This window comes from Molothrus aeneus, chromosome 6 (genome assembly GCF_037042795.1).
Source record: "Molothrus aeneus isolate 106 chromosome 6, BPBGC_Maene_1.0, whole genome shotgun sequence".
Taxonomy (NCBI): domain Eukaryota; kingdom Metazoa; phylum Chordata; class Aves; order Passeriformes; family Icteridae; genus Molothrus; species Molothrus aeneus.
Window position 1 is genome coordinate 1606303 of NC_089651.1, and position 17701 is coordinate 1624003.

At 36.4% G+C, this 17701-nt stretch overlaps 1 protein-coding gene across 2 annotated transcripts in view; it reads right to left on the reverse strand.

The window, feature by feature from the left end:
- Positions 1-17701, reverse strand: part of LUZP2 (leucine zipper protein 2) — a 148200-nt gene that overhangs the window by 18386 nt on the left and 112113 nt on the right. For both annotated transcript variants that reach the window (XM_066551669.1, XM_066551668.1), the window contains one exon: positions 13749-13916. In XM_066551669.1, coding sequence (XP_066407766.1) covers positions 13749-13916 — 168 coding nt within the window. The remainder of the gene's footprint in view (positions 1-13748; positions 13917-17701) is intronic.

Sequence of the window (17701 nt, forward strand, 5' to 3'; positions counted from 1 at the left end):
TGTGTAGTATTACAGGATTGGAGTCCTGAGTTGAGATCGTAGTTGGGTCACTTGCTTATCATAAAGTTATGCCACAGCCATTTTTATAACTAATCTGAGAGTGTGTTGCTAAGGCCCATGGACATCATTTGCATAGATATCTCAAGAGAACAGGGTCCTAAAACCTTTATTTATATTGTGTAGGCATGCATATGCTGTTGGATATATTTAAGAGCATAGACACACCATTCTTAAATTGCTTTCAAGGCACTTTACTGCAGCAAATTTACTTGAGCATTTAATACCTAGATAAAAGGAAAAGCAGAATAACCTCTAAATGGCAAGGAAAGAATTACATTTATTACTGAAGGTTCTATGTAGCTCACCCAGAAATATGACTGGATTTCCCACATAACATATCAAGACCTTCTTGAATTATTGTTCTTTCAAAGGACTTTATAATAAACTTTTGTCATGCATATCATTAATCCTTCTATTTAAATGATGAAGTTTTAATTTGTTGTTTTCCTTAGTCAAATAAAAAACTGGGGCAAATTGAGAAATAACTGGCTTTGCATGTAGTGAAAGCTGTATCTACTTTTGATCCCCTGTAGTTATTTTATGGTTCAGTTCTGTGGAATATTATCTTTGCAACAGATCTGATAAAAAAGCACTTAGATACCAATATTTTTATAATATTTCTTTAAAGGCAGGATAGCTCTACTATGGTTTTCTTCCCGACAGTAACAAAAGTGTCCTTCAAGTCTCATTTGGGAATATAAACTTCAGATTTCAGGGTTTTCTATTACTGTGTAATATTCTGTAATACTATTATATTACACATTTCTTTTTATTCAGGAGATCTTTTTAAGTATAAAAAAATATTTGAAAATATTTTTCCCCAATATACCTTGAATACTATAGTCCTGAATATGCAACAAGACTGCAGAGCCCCCTACAGCTACTCCCAGTACCTCCAGAACACTCCCACTGTTCTGGATATTACACTTTTTTCCTACTTATGCTGCCACCCACAAACACCAACCCACATCCATAAGCAATTTAGCAGTCAGAATAGCTGAAGAATTACAAAGATAGATATAGAGCACTGTGTGACTGACCTGTGCAAATCAGAGCCTTGGGGTAGCTGAAATTTCATCACCTAGACAGTGCTACTCACTAAAATAAACAAAATGAAGCAAAACCTCACCCCCCAGCCAACCTTCCACAACCCCAGATAAGAAGGACAAGATGGCAGAAAGCATGTAAGGGAAAGGGCATCCATAGCAATATTAAAAAAGGGAAGAAAATGAAAGAGGCATTGGAGACAAATGGTAAGTTAAAGGAAATATGGTATGTTTTGATAAGGTGTCTGCATGTCGCTAACAACAGCAGATATTCAGGCAATGTTGTCTTCTTGTCTCCGGGTCTTTAGTTCTTGCTTGACACATAAATCAAAACCTATTTGGAGCAATGAAAAAGCATGGATCTGATAAGAATCAGCATGCTTGAAAGGGCTCACCTACTGTGTTTTGCAGTAAACAGTGTCCCTGATTTAATAAATGAAGAAACAGAAGTACAGCATGGCAAAATGCAGGATCAACTGATTAGTGCAAATAATAGGAATAGAGCTTTGTTTCATTCAGTTGCCCATGTTGCATTTTACAGGCCTTACCCTACTCAGGGCAAAAAGTGAAACAGCAGTCCATTGAAATTAAGTGTCTTATGGCAAAATATAGAAATAATTTCATCTCCAGACAAACAAGTCTTCTTTCAGACCCTGAACATGAAAAATGAATGAATAAAATTTTGGCGTCCTGAGACTTCACACATCTAAAATAAATTAAAAAATGGGAATAAAGAAAAATCAAGATGGCAAGTAAACTGTGGTTTACATTCTGCATAGGAACAGAAAATCTTCAGAAATACACTGTAATAAAATTTAAAAAATGAATAAATATCCAACTGCAAACACAGGCTGCACATCATTTGTACAATACAAACTGTATAGCAGCAGGATAAACCTGGACAACCTGGACTTTCATTTGTATCATATTTGCATCATAAGCTATGATATCTATCCCATTAGTATTTTACATTTCTCTAGACCTCCTAGCATTTGGGAAAAAAAAAAGTTGAGAAAAAAAATAAACCAAGCACCAAAACTTCTTCAATAAATAATATATACATTTTAATGATGTATCTGGACACAGGCTGGGGTAGTTATGTCTGCTTGACAGAGATTTGCTTGCTGTAGCTGAAGATGTAAGATTAGCATGGTGATATAGTACACTAAATATCCTGCAAATATCTAGGCACAGTATTATTGTCTGCAGCTGAAGGGTCACCTTGGCCACATTAAATTGCTCTTGGTATTTATGTAACACTTTTACTGCCTTTCAACAGAATTTTATGCAAGTCAATACCTTTTTAAAAAAGCTAGGCGATGTGCTTCTGCTATTTTTGGCTCTAAATTCACACAGAAACAATTTTATGCAACTCGACAGAGGCTAGTTTAATCTTAAATCATGCAGTTGTGATGATTTTTCACTTTTTCGTTCCACTTGATCTGTAGTGGGAGTTAGACTTTAAACTTTTCTGTCTACCCTTGTGATTTTCTAGGGGATGTTCTGCCATAGCATGACAGAAATATACAAGAAGATAAAGCATGGAACCACAAAAATCACACTTTTTTCCTCCCAAATGTCTCATGATTCAGAGATACAACTCTTGCTATTGTGACAGTCCAAACTATGGTGTTACCTTCACAACTAGAAATGGTGAGGAAAGCAGTTGGTTCCCTCAGATAGATCTGTTTGTCAATCTATCTATCTATCTATCTATCTATCTATCTATCTATCTATCTATCTATCTATCTATCCCTATATATCTATCTCTATATACATATATACAATATGTATATTTGAAAACATTTTTTTGCTTTTCTCTGTTGGATTCAATGAGCAGCTAACCCAGGGAAGAGGCATCTCTAATCTAACATTCATTGATTAAAACAGTTTCACAATATTGGTGTTAGTGAAATGACTGAGTATCTTTCCTCTTATTAATTTTTCTTCCTAGAACAGCTGTGTCCAAAAATTCATGACTGGTTTGTTGTTGGTAGAGGAACAGATTTTCTTCATGTTGTGTGAGAGTCATTACTGTTTGCTGTACAAGCACAGAGAAACTGCTATAAAAGCAGAGCAAAACAGATTGTGAAATTTCAGTGCTAATTCAAAGCCAGACCATTTGATCAGAAAGACAATAATACAAAAATCAGTACAGTTAAATAAAGATAGAGAAACCTAAAAACACACAGGTAACCACTGGTATTTTTCATTCTAATTGCACTTAACTGGTCATAGATGTGGGTAACAATAAACAACAATAAAAAAACACCTTTCATTTAGATCAGGAATAAAGATCTTGAAATTAAAAAATGCAGAATAAGCATCCTATTTGAAGCTAGAATAATTTTAGTTTCACCTAGCGACTGAAATTTCAGTTACAGACATTTCTTCATGGCAAAACTTATGCCAAGGAGTTGAAGAAGAAATTTTGTATTTTCAAGAAGAAACAGAATGTGTTTGTTTAAACACATGTAGACTTCACATCAGGAGCTAAAATATAGGAGAGGTGACACATAAAAAGTTCTAAGACTTAAAAGAACACATAATGAACTAAATATAGCTTCACTGTAAAAGGGAGTAAAGAAACTGAAGGTATTAGGCAAAAATCTTTGAAGTACTCCACAGATGTTTAGGGATGGGTGTAGAAGTTTTAGATCCTATTATAAAACCTTGAGATCTATATTTGTATTCCCATAAATACAATTTTTTTAAAAGCCATTCTACAAAATACATGTAATGGCATAGTACTCCTAGGACCCTTTACATTAAGTGATTAGTGAAATATTAAGCAAGTAGTTGTCATTATAAAATCTTAAATGAATGAGGAAAATGAAATAAAAACGTAGGACTATAATCAGAAGACCTTAAGTTTTAATATCTCTACCTTACAAACTTTTCAATTGTTCTTGATTCTGTGCTTAATGATTCCTCTGGTAAATATGAAAAATGAAAGGCAGTCTAAACTCAGATTTCATTAAGATAGTGACAGTTTTCATTATAAAGAGCTGGCAGGGTTTACAAGGGAAAGAGGCAGCTGTTGGACATAGTGTTTACTAATGTGTTTATTTCAACACTGTTCCTTTAATCACATTTTTCCTAGTAACTTTGGCCTAAGTTTATTGGCTTGATACTTGATGTGTCCTTTTTCTTCAATTTTTTTGGCTGTTGCTTGGATTACATGCCAGTGTATAATTTGCCAGGGCTGCACTGAATTCAGTGGTGATATCTTGGCTTGACAGGGAGAGACATTTCCATGCAGGCTTTTAAAAATAAAAGCTGCATCATTCCGTATGTTTGGAAAGAGCTTGACTCACCTATTTGAATAATAGATAGTAATGGGGTGGACAGCAAAGTCAGGTGGCACTAGGAGTAGTCAGCACTGATGATACAGTATCAGATGCTAAATTATTCCCTAAGGAAATTTACTGTCCTGTAAAATTTTATCTGTTCATCTCTTTAATATCTAAAAACCAAAATATGGTTAAGGTTAATAGAGAATAAGGGATGGTTAGAATTCTGTCTAGCTGACTGGATTTCAGAGTTATCTAGTAATTTTTTCCATTTGTTTTTTTTTTTTTTCCATAATGAATGTCCATGTACTAACAGGCAAAATCTGGACTTCTGTTACACTGGATATCAGCATGCAAAATAGAAAAGGTCTGAGTTACATGTTTATAGCTCCTTTTTTGCTGAATTTCTGCTACTGAGGTCACAGATGAAAGATTATCTAGGAGTTTTTATACAAGTGGTAAAATGGTAGAATAAAACTTTCAAGGTGTATACATCAAGAATTGTATAGATAATCTTTGTGGCAAATATTATGCCAGGTGAGACAAGATGTCCACAGGGGTTTCTTCTGTCCTTAATGTGTATAATGACATTAAAAATTCACAGCATAAAGCAACTATCAGTGGTTCCAAAATATGGCATCAGAGAGTGCGGATAGGAGGCAAACCTTTTTTGTTAGTGGCTTAGTTGCTTATTCTGTCTAATGCCAGAATGAAGTATGGATCATTTCACTTCAGATTTATTCTAATAATCATTTGCTTAGCAGTAACTCTAGATGTCTTTTTAAAATTTATCTGTAGCTAAAACACAACGAAAAGGAAATAGAATTAATCAGGTTTGAAAACATTCCATTTTGTTGAATACTCAATCATATAATAAATATTATTATAGATAAAATAGATTATTATTATTATTAGATAAACTTGTTAGTAAGTTTTTATAAGTCAATTACTTCTATTAGATTATATTTAATCCTGTATTTTCACATTCCCTTATTAACAGCTACATTTTGAGATCATTTTTTCTTTTAAAATACCTAGTACTTTGTAGATGCAAAGCTCAAGGATTGCTAGAGATATGGGTATATGCTCTTGCAATTATATGTATATATATAAACTACATGTATAAATACACCTTCTGCTTCATTTTCCCACCACTTCTGAAGTCTTAAAAGAGGCACCCTTCATGTAAGGAAAGGATCTTTCTTTTCTATAACTATTAAGATACTTAGCATCTTCAGCTGTGTGTGGGAGGTTGATGTAATACTTAAGAAACTGAAACCACCAAATAAACACATTCATTCAGCAACACTCTTCATTTCCTACAGCCATCGTAAAAGGAAAAGCAATTATCTACGGGATAATGAACACTGTGTAACATTACTCACACTCAGAGCAGCAATAATACACACCAGAATACACTTTGAAGGCAATTACAGCCTTCCCAAGTGAATGAAACAGCTATTCAAGTTAGTCACAGACATGAACGTCTCTATTTCCAGGAAGACAAAGCCAAAGATGCTAAACACTGGACAAGGTACAGACCCTAGGAAGGGCAGCTTGATGAATCTGGAACCCTTCTGAACCATGACCTGAATTCCATAAATGGGGTCACTTGGAAAAGTGCTTTTCCTTTTGAGGCTTTGACTTTTCTTCTGCAATTCTGCTTGCAAAGAGGATTTTTTAATTGATTTAAGTCTGGTAAAGGAAACTTTTTTTAAAAATTCCTCTTCTTGCCTGTGTGAAAAAATGCCTATTTTATGATTGGCTTTTTGCAAATACTGAAATGAATGTTTATATGTGTTATGTTAGAAAGTTATGCTGTGTTACTTTTCTTAAGTAGTGTGTTAAATATAGTTTTAGGCTATAACATAATGTTAAAATAGAATCTGTGCTATGTAAGATACTTTTTTTAAAGAGAGGACTCGCAGTGAGATAGCAGCCACAGGACACCTGAATCTTTCAGAGAAAGAGAATTTATTGCTCCATTATCAGAAGAAACGAAATTCTTCCTGCCCCACTCAGCCCTGGAGACACCGTCAGGATTGAGAGGAAGAAGTTGACACTGCCCAGACAGAATCCTGTGTTTGAATGGAATTTATGCATCATGTATGAGGTGTATGGATATACAACAGGCTGTTGCTTTTAAGGGTTAATCCTCTGTTAACGTGGGGCCTTTTTTGGGCTCGTGCTGCCCAGAAAAAGGTACCTGGACTGTCCGTAACTCTTTGTTCTTTATTGTCTCATATTGTCCTAATCCAAACTGTCCAAATTATTATTATTCTAACTATATTGCTATATTTATAACCATTTTACTATTATTAAACTTCTAAAATTTTAAAAACAAGTGATTGGCTTTTTTCACACCTCTTTATTTAAGTCCCTTCTAAACAGTTGCCTTCATAAAAATTACCTAGCAATATAATAACATGACAACAGCTCCACCAACAGATATACAGACTATTGTCTTTCAAAAGATATGAGAGAAAAGGGACTTAATAAATAATTTATAAATTACCTCAAAATATGTAATGATTAAATATTTAATAGTAACTAATTATATTACTCCACTGCTTCAAATACTCAATTTTAGCACCATCCAAATAACCTTCAAGGATCTGAACCAAAATAAACTTGATGTCAGAAGTTTTTGATGCAAATGAATGTCTGCTTTTCCATTATATGAGAGCACATTCCTTCAGACTAAATGACATTTAATTTACTATTTTTTATTTTGCATTTAATCTATTATTGTTTAGCACAAAATAATAAATGTAGAAAAAGGGGGAGATAACCATTTTGTAAGATGATGGGATTCCAGGTGTAAGGCAGTAAGTCGTATTTTACATTGCTCAGGGCTAAATTGAACTTAAATGGCTTGGATTTAATCAGTACTTCATTCCTCAATTCTTATGCCTTATGATTCAATGCAATACTTCTAATCAACTTACTAGAAAATTCCTAATAAGGGCCAAAATGCTCAATGAATATTTTCTTTATGAATATTTTCCAATATTTTCCACATCTTTGCTCAAATCAAAGAAGAGGATCTTAACTGTTTTAACATAAAACAATTTTAACTTTCTCTAATGTTTCCCACTTGGCTGCCTATACACATATCAAGGCAAACTTTGTAAGATTAATAATACATATTTTATAAAGGATACATGCATTAATAATTTTCAAATAAATCTTCAATATATCTGTGGTTAGCAAAATTCCCTTAGGAGTACTTTCAGAATTACACTCTATTTTGTAAACCACTTTAAAGGATCCGTTAGCTCCTCTGCACATTTTCTGTGTTCATTTACACAGAACATCCATAGAAAAAATTTGGAAATGGGCTTACTAATGTGCAACTGCAAAGACACATAAATTCAGTCTTACTGTCATTGCTCACATGCACATATTTTTTAACAGAACGTGTATCAAACACATCACTTAGGAAAGTCAAAAGATGAAAAATATATTACTATTTTTCTGGTAAATGCAACTTCAACTAAAATTAGAAATAGTGCACATTTACCAATCACCTCTGCTGTCACCAGGAGAAAAAAAAAGAAAAATTAAAAAAAAAATCACTTGATCTGAGTAGGTGAGGAAAGATCTGTCTAAAATAATAACATCTGAAAAGTAATTAAGGGGTTTTCTCTGTGTCTGAGAGAGAAAAAGCATGTCCATAAATCTGCTGAGCATCACAGCAAGCTTGAGGCTGCTCTAGTTTGGGGTCCTGGCCTTAGACTGAAGCAAAATTAGGTAAACTGGATGTATGCTGTAAATGCTAATCCACAGCTCCATGTGAGACCATTCACCTTACCTAACAATCTGGATTTTGATCTTATTCAAAACATTTCTTAAGAAATTCAAATTTTGTAAATACATATACCTTCAAGCAGTAATCCACAGTATTTTGAGACATATTATGTAATAGATTATGGGAGATTTTATTGAAACATCTGAGAGGTAAAGAGTTAATTAAAAAAGGATATTTGGAGTGAGTAATTATGGAGTAATTTTAATTTACAGGCAAACAGATCTGCAGTTAACAGCCACAAAAAGTGCAGCAATAAACAATTAATAGTTCCCTCTTTAATCCATTAGCACATTGCTAATTTCAGAGTTGAACCCTGGGGTAATGGGCTACTTAAACTCTGCAACAAAGAGGAGTGAGGTCAAGTAGTTAATGACATGAAGATACATTGTGCCACTAAAACTTGAAGGAAAAGGAAATTGTGTGTATGTGTGTGTTGGGGTGGGCTTTAACACACTAAATAAGAGATACCAGGTACTTATTTCCATTTCCCTTGATTGTATTCAGTTGAAGAAAAAAAAGCCCTCTAAAGCTAATATACTATCAATATAATGTACTAACAATGAAGACTTCTGTAGAGTAAGTAATAAACCCAAAGAGCTTTAGGTTTCAATTTCATGGTCTCTGGTGTTAAACATTTTTCCAGCACGTATTAAAATTTGATTAAAAATTAGGAACAGAAGAAAAAGGGCTGTAGGAAAAGTTCTGTGGAATGAGGCAACAGCAAAAACATAATCTAATGTAAATTTCAGAAATAAAAGATATGAGCAGGAGTTGCCATAACCTTGTGAACCACCATTAACATTAATACAGGATTATAGCTGCCATCTAGATGATCATAATGAGAATAAAACTCTATTAGCCCAAAGGCAGCAATGAAAAGCAGAATAGGAGAGACTTACATGAATAAATAAGTCACGCTATGCATGCGTTTGCAATTAAATTACCTTCTATCTGTTTAAAAACAAAATTCTTTCTCCATTAGCCTCACAGACACTCCCAGTACCTGACATTTCTGAGGTAAGTTTCATAGGAGACATGTATTCCTTTTTCTCTGAAATTAAATCCTAAAACAATTGATGGCATCATTTTTCAATGCCATTTTATTTGTCTCATGTTTATGGATTAAGAAAGGCTTCTATGATTGCATGTCATTACTGCACAGTATAGAATGTGTCTGACTCTACACTCAGTAATTGACTTTTTTTTCTTTTTAATTACAGTTTTCTAATCCCCTGGTTAAACACAATGATCTACAGGTCACTGAAACTGCAGGTTTTGGTGGCATCATTAACTGTGGCAGAAGTAAAGTTGGAGGCAACAGAAGTCAATAAGTTCTGAGGTACCAGCAGCTGACTCCTAAAACCTAAATGGAGCACAAATCCATACACTGCCCTCAATACTCTTGCTGGTCACTTATAGCTGGCCATAGAGAGAAATATAGGAAAACTGAGGTAGGAAAGGACCTCTAAGATCAAGTCAAACCATCACCACAAGGTCCACCACCAAACCATATCTAGGTGTTTTTTATATTATATATCTAATATAAAACCACATATATAATATTTGTGTGAAACCTGTTAGGTTTTCCTTCTGATAAAGTTATGAGGTCACATGTTATTTTTACCCCCAACTGTGAGCATACAACTATTTTCAAATAATAACCCTAATTACAGAATTACAGAATTACTGAATCACAGAATTAACTAGGTTGGAAAAGTCCTTTGAGATCATCAAGCTCCATTCCATTCAGCCTGTATTCTCTCCATTGATACAAGGAATCTGATGTGGCATTCATAGGTTGTCTTTCAACCTATGCTATGTACAATATGGGAATGGGTGCTATTGTTTACTGTTTGAATTTCAAGTGCATTTCCACTCTTAGAATAGTGCAGTTCACAAAATACACAAAGCCTGCAGGGTGTTTATAAACAATAAACTAATTTGGGGAATACATGGAACAATGTTTTTGTATTAGGAAAAAAACCACTATGGAACAAGCTATCCCATATTATTTTGGTATCACTGTGTTTCCCATGATTGTTTTATTCAAGCTCAGTACTGGAAACAGAATTTTCTTGTTTTTCTTCTGATTTTGGTTTGCCATAGTGCTGCTAAAGTTCATTTTGTTGTATTTGGAGTACAGGTTTTTACACAGCACAGCCAAATATATTATTACAGTTTTTGGTTTGTTTAAGGTGTAATGTTAACGTTTTCCAGAAAGAGGATTTGATAGAAATGGAGTAAGAATGCAATCTCTCCACTAGCTCCACATAAATTCACGGAGTTTTTCTGTCATGCCAAGACTAAGTGCAGAAAATGCACCACTAGGTCTTCAGTAGCAGTGCTTTGATTCTCTGACTACCCCAACCACATTGCCATGGCTGGCAGCCCAGACCATGCTATGATTTCCATCCATAAACTACATTCTTTAAGTATCCAGGTCCTTAGGCATCGATCTGGAGGATAAAAAGGAAAGCAGAGTTGCAGTCTCTTTTGTTTTCATTTTTCTTTTTCATCACCAACTCTGTAATGGGAACGAGGCAAGAAAAGTGCTACAACAAAAGACAGATCCAACTCTCCACTAGTTTGGAAGCATTTTCCACTGGCAGAAAATAGAATAGTTATTGACATTACAGTGCAAAAGAAAATACATAATAAAAGTAATAGTCAATAATACAGAAAGATAAAAATCTCATGGTTAAGGATTAATGATCCGCTTTCTGGTTATGCTTGATTTTAGTTGTGTCATTGAGTTTATATGCACAGACCCCTAAATCCATTTGTCACTGTGTACTTTTGGCACCAGTTTTGTGTTATGACAGGTACATGACAGGCAAAATGGCTTTGAATTGAAAGATTAGTGGCTATTAACATGGTAAATTCTGTATTTTATATTCTTATTCTGCAAATACTAATTTATTGAAGACATGTCAAAAAGCAGACCTCAGACTTATACTGCTTTTGATCACTTTAAGATTACTTTTCCTTGATTTAAATGTAATAATTTCCCATTACTACACAATTTTTTCCAGATTAATGAACTATCTAGGACAACAACTTTATTTTGCACTGATTTAGGCACTTAATAGTGCCCTGCTTTGCACACATTTTTAAACCTAACTTATTCTTTTTCATATCACATTCTCTAGAAAAAACAAAATGCCCAAGTACTTTCTTTTCAAGAAATTAGGCAATTTCTTTCCTAGTTATCCTTTCTACAGCAGGTTCTTATGCTTAATATCTGTAACAAGCTCTCAGGTATCACAATTACCAAAAATGAATACAAATACACAACCTACTTATTTGGAACTTTTTGTTTGTTTGTTTGTTTTTTTGTTTTTTTAAATGAGGAAGTAACCCCATACCAGGGATAATTGCCCCCAAGTGGTACAGCTATCATATACTGTATGATCTATCCTTCCATGGGTTTAAAGTAAGTTTGCCATTTTAGAAAGTAATTTTTAGCCTGGAAGACAATGATTTTAAGACATTTACCAGACAAATTATCATTTGTTGCCTGAAGGTGAAAGTGCTGCTCATCTTAAGTTCCCACTTTTATGTATGATAACACATTTAATTAATCACATACATTTATATTCCCCCCAAATACTAGCCTGCTGTATCAAAATATTTATGCAAATCTAATAATAATGAAAAAGAGAGCTATACATCTTTATTTAAGAGTTAAGTGGTGTTTGTCAAAAGGAAAAAAAAGCCAAGGAGAAGATATATAAGAAAGGGGGTCATAAAAAAAAAACACCTATACAGCTCAACTGCAGAGGGTGACTGACTATGATTCTTTAACAACTTCTTTCATAGTAGCAGATTTCATTAGTTTCATAATCACAGATAATACACAGATCTTTAATAATGAGGTGTCAATGTGTGGAAGAAAAGGTTTGCAGACCATTATTCTTTCAGACATTTTCATGGCAGATGCCAAGTGCAGAGAAATATGAGAACTGCCTTAATTAGGAGGCAGATTAACTTATTCAAGCACTTCTGGACACAGAGGACTAGAGCCTGGTTTCTCAAAGGCTACAGCACAGAAGTACTGACACATTTTACCAAGTACATTAAACATAAAATCTACCATGATAATTGAGAAAAAAAAAAGGAGGAGTTCTCTGTATTTCAGTCACATATCAAAAATCTAATTCTAATCTTTATTCTGTATTCACATGTCCTTATGTGCAACATCAAGGAGACCCCAAATCCAAAGGCTCTGACCCTAGACCAGTGTTAAACAGAGACAAACTGTCTAGCTGGCCCTTATCCTTCAGTACTTTTCTCATGATAGAGGCATGAACACTTCCAACCTGAAGAAAAGGACAATAAGAGCAAGATAAACAATTCTACAGCCACATTAATTAGGAACAACATGCTCCTGAGATCCCAGAGAGCTGCTCAGCCTGCATTACCTACAAAAGAAAAGTCTGCCATCCTGTAGAACACAGATCCAGGGAGCTTAATCTAAATGGACACTATCATACCCATGTGCTGCTGCTAATAATTAATACGGTGCTTTTTTCCAGAGGTAATAATTTTTGGGAATGATGGTTTCTTCCTGCAAATCAGTTATTAATAAACCAGCAATCATAATTTTAAGAGTAGTGATGTGATATCCAGTTTTATAATTACATTCTGCTTTCTGAAATTGTATTTTAATTACACATAGAAAGATTACTAATTTTGGCTTCAGCCTATGCACTAACAGTAAATACCAACAGCTGCAATATATAAATTGCAAATGGCTATGAGTTAGCAATTCCTATTTTTATTTCAGTTTTGTAATGAAAGGAGGACATTGAAGTGTCCTTCAGTTATTCTTCTGTAAAACTTCCTTTTCACTGAAATTACAGATTTCTTCTAGATCTATCTATTCAATCAGCTGAATTCAGGAGCAAAATGCAACACTGGAGATGAAAATTACTAGGACAGTTGTTAATCAGTGTGAATCCTGACTGTATTATAATGTTTGAATTTACTGGCTCAAACCAGTTTTCATCTTTTTCTTTCTTCATGCTTTCTCTGAAACTGCCCTTTTCATCTTGCAAGACTGGAATATTCCCTATTGTCAAGTTCATTGATCCATTTTGGCAATTTTGATTTGGGTGTCCCAGATTATTTTATGGTTTTTGATATAATTTTTTTCTACTGAAAGAAACCATGATAAGCAATCCCATATTACTGTTTAGTGCTGTATTACCACAAACTCACTTTCAGTGCCTGACAGGTAAATGATCCTATGAATCAGCACCCTCATTTATTTTAAATGCAATTCCATCTTCACTGTAGATCTGTCACTCAGACATGACCTATTTACCAAGTGATAGAATTTTGTTACTCAGTAAAATGTAGCTGCTTCCTCACTACAAAACCAATTTACTGACATCAGAAACAGTCTTAGAATGATCCTCAAAATTTGTTGTAATCTTCCAATGAATTTGAAATCCTCCTTAGTTTCCGTTTGATGGTCTTACAGGACAAACTTTCAAAGATGTTAAAATAAAACCCCAACCAAGAGTGAAATCATACCTTGGTGCTTGTCACTTGAAATGGGACTTTGGAGCCCTTTGTGTTTGAGGAAGTAGTCAGCTTCACAGTTGGTTTTGGAGGGATTAGGTTCATAGTGGGCGGCTGGTGGCGCAGAACAGAAGACAGGCAAAGCTGCACAGTCTCCTTCAGAGCTTTCAGCTGGGACTCCTGGGGAAAATAAGAAACCATCACTTCTCTAGGATGTGCTATGGTTAACGCAATGGCTTACTTTCTCTATCTCTATTCAACTAAACACTTATGAGTAGCTGCTGCTTTTTCTTACTGATGGAAGAAACTAAGACTGTCCAAAGCAGTATTTTTATGTGATTAGGTTAAATTAGATACCAAACTGCCTAGGAGGTCACTGCACTCTCTTCCCATCCCTTCAAGCAGTTTTATCCACATTGATTATTACAAATAATACTTAAATATAATCTTTTTTTAAAGAAAAATACAATTTACTAAATATCATACAGTTTCCAGCCTTTTATGCATAATATCTACAGAGAAGTCATAACTATTGCAAGACACAGACTTTGCATGGAGTTTTGTCTATAACATTTCTAATAATTGGTATTTTTCCATTTTATAGATAGATTATAGTCCAACTAAAATGGCTTCCCTTACATGGGCATATTATACTTTTGCACTATGCAGTAAAAAAACATAGGTCTTTTTAACAGTTAAAAATGTATTTGTCCACACCCACTACTGTCCATAAAGCCAAAAGAAAGTTCTAACTGGTGAAGTGCTTGTGACTCATGTTAGAACATTTGTATTTTACTCCCAGAAATATTAATGGAAATAGAAGTCTGTAATTTAAATAAGCTGAGAGAGCAAGAACGAGACAACTACAGCAGTGAGGAAATAATATTTTAAATCTTTATTTCATCAAAGCAAGACGTGTCAAATGTTAGCCATTGAGGTAACTTCTTACATTCACTTCAGGGGGAGCGAGCAGCATTTGACATTAAAAAAACACCTAATTTCTAGTTTTTTTTCATTTTATTAAAAATGCACCTGTAAATACAGAATATGTTCACATTTCAATCATCAAAGATTTTTTTAAAGGTACATAAATCAAGGTATACCATGGCAAAAGCTGGTGGAAAACATATATATATATATGGTGGAAAATGTGTATATAACATTACACACTCCATAAAAAGTAAGTAAAATATTACATACAAAATAAGAATATTTCATAGTCATATTAATCCTAAGCAATGGCATACAGAAAGTTTTAGTTTATTTTCTTAGCAAATATTTTTGAGAACATGACAAATATTTTGTTTTACATCAGATAAACTTCCCCTGAACTGAAAGCAGGGAATGTATCTCTTAACTGGAAAAACCTGAGTGTTTCTTAAAAAAACAAAGCCAGTTAGTAGAGTGTATTTCAATAGTAGGACAAAAGGCAACCATAGAAAGACCATTAATGCAAAGCACAACAGGGAAAATTAAAGAAATAGGAGATGGAATATGTTATGACCTGCCCCTTAAGGCAAGTCAGTAACTCAGGTTCCTGTTAATAGATCCCTGGGGCAGATTAGAGTGAAAAAACACAGAATTATTTGTGTTTTATATGTTTTATTTTAGAAAAATTTGGTTGCAATGGAAAGCAAATATCTAAGTGTTTTGGTTATTACCTACAGCAACATATCAATATGAAAGCACAGAAATAACACTGGGAAGGGAAGTGTGAAAAAGAAGGAAAGAAGGAAGGAAGTGGCAGAAGGAAAAGACAGAAAGAAAGAAAGATGGAAGGAGGGAGGGAGGGAAGGAGGAAGGAAGGAAAGGGCGGAAGGAAGTGGCATAAGGAAGGAAGTGGCGTAAAGAAGTGGCATAAGGAAGGGGCGGAAGGAAGTGGCGGAAGTGGCGGAAGGAAGTGGCGGAATGAAGTGGCATAAGGAAGGGGTGGAAGGAAGTGGCGGAAGGAAGTGGCGGAAGGAAGTGGCGGAAGGAAGTGGCGGAAGGAAGGAAGTAAGTGGCGGAAGTGGCAGAAGGAAGTGGCGGAAGGAAGTGGCGGAAGGAAGTGGCGGAAGTGGCGGAAGGAAGTGGCGGAAGGAAGTGGCGGAAGGAAGTGGCGGAAGTGGCGGAAGGAAGTGGCGGAAGGAAGTGGCGGAAGGAAGTGGCGGAAGTGGCGGAAGTGGCGGAAGTGGCGGAAGTGGGGGAAGTGGCGGAAGGAAGGAAGGAAGGAAGGAAGGAAGGAAGGAAGGAAGGAAGGAAGGAAGGAAGGAAGGAAGGAAGGAAGGAAGGAAGGAAGGAAGGAAGGAAGGAAGGAAAAGAAAGAAAGAAAGAGGAAGGATAAAAGTAAAAAGATATCACCACTCATGGATCCAGTTATGAGACTTGATCGTTGCAATTTTGATGTCCATTGGTCAAAGTGAAATTCGTGGTCTTGTTTCCTTGGAGATGAGGCAAAGCCCACAGAACACTGAGTTCAATGTTTAGGCTTATGTGGGAGTGCCCAGGGTACCTCTCCTGAGGGAGCAGTTTACCCTGTCTGGTGCAACATTATGGATAATGGAAGGTCCCAGAAAGAGTCTGGGGACACTCTGGGCGTCTTTGATGGTTTATTACACGTTCTAAGACATGACAGCTGCCTCTCACATCAGCATAGTTGAGCCAATTATGCCCCATCAGAAGGGATGAATTCCCTCGAGCCCACTGAATGTCCCATGGGAATGTGACTGTCCCCATACCTTCCCTGGGGAGAGAAGTTTTACAACTGAGCCAATCATTCACAGAATTCACAGAATGACTGGGTTGGAAGAGACCTTCAAGATCATCCAGTCCAACCCATGGCCCAACACCTCAACTAAACCCTGGCACCCAGTGTCAATTCCAGGCTTTGTTTAAACACATTCAGGGATGGAGACTAAACCAACACCCTGGGCAGCCATTCCAGCACTTTATCACCTTTTCTGAAAAAAAATTTCTAATATCCAACTTTTATTTCCCTTGGTGCAGCTTGAGACTGTGTCCTCTCATCCTGTCAGCGCTGCCTGGAGAAAGAGCCCAAGGGCAGCTGAGCACAGGCACCTTTCAGGGAGCTGTAGAGAGTGATGGGGGCACCCCTGAGTCTCCTTTTCTCCAGGCTGAGCACCCCCAGCTCCCTCAGGGGTTCCTCACAGGGTTTGTGTTCCCAGCCCCTCTCCAGCCTTATTGTCCCCTCTGGACGTGCTCAGTGTCCCAAGGTCCTTCCCAAACCGAAAGGCCAGAGCTGGACACAGCACTCCAGGTGTGCCCTCAGCAGTGCCAAGTACAGGGGCAGAATGACCTCCCTGCTCCTGCTGGCCACACCTTTCCTGATCCAGGCCAGGAGCCATAGGCCTTCTTGGCCACCAGGGCACATTGCTGGCTCATATTCAACTGGCTGTCACCAGCACCCCCAGGTCCCTTTGTGCCTGGGCACTGTCCAGCCTGAGCACCATCCCCAGCCTATGACACTGCAGGGGGTTACTGTGGCCAAAATGCAGGACTGGGCACTTGGACTCATTAAACTTCATCCTATTGGACTCTGCCCATCCCTCCAACTGTTCTAGGTATCTCTGCAGGGCCCTCCTACCTTCCAGCAGATGGACACATATTCCCAGCTTAGTAAAGTCTGCAAATTTACTAATGAAAGACTCATCCCCTCATCCATGTCGTCTATAAAAATATTAAATAGAGCTGGCCCCAGCACAGAGCCCTGAGGGACACCCCTGGTGCCTGGCTGCCAGCTGGATGCAGCACCATTCACCATCACTCTCTGAGCCCAGCACCGATTGCTCCTGTTCCAGCCCTGGGCTGCAGCTTCTCCAGGAATGTGCTGTGGGAGACAGTGTCAAAGGCCTTGCTGGAGTCTGAACAGACACATCCACAGACTTTCCTGCATCCACTGCTCATAAAAGGAGACCAGGTTGGTCAAACACAACCTATCCTTCCTCAACCCCTGCTGGCTGGCTCTG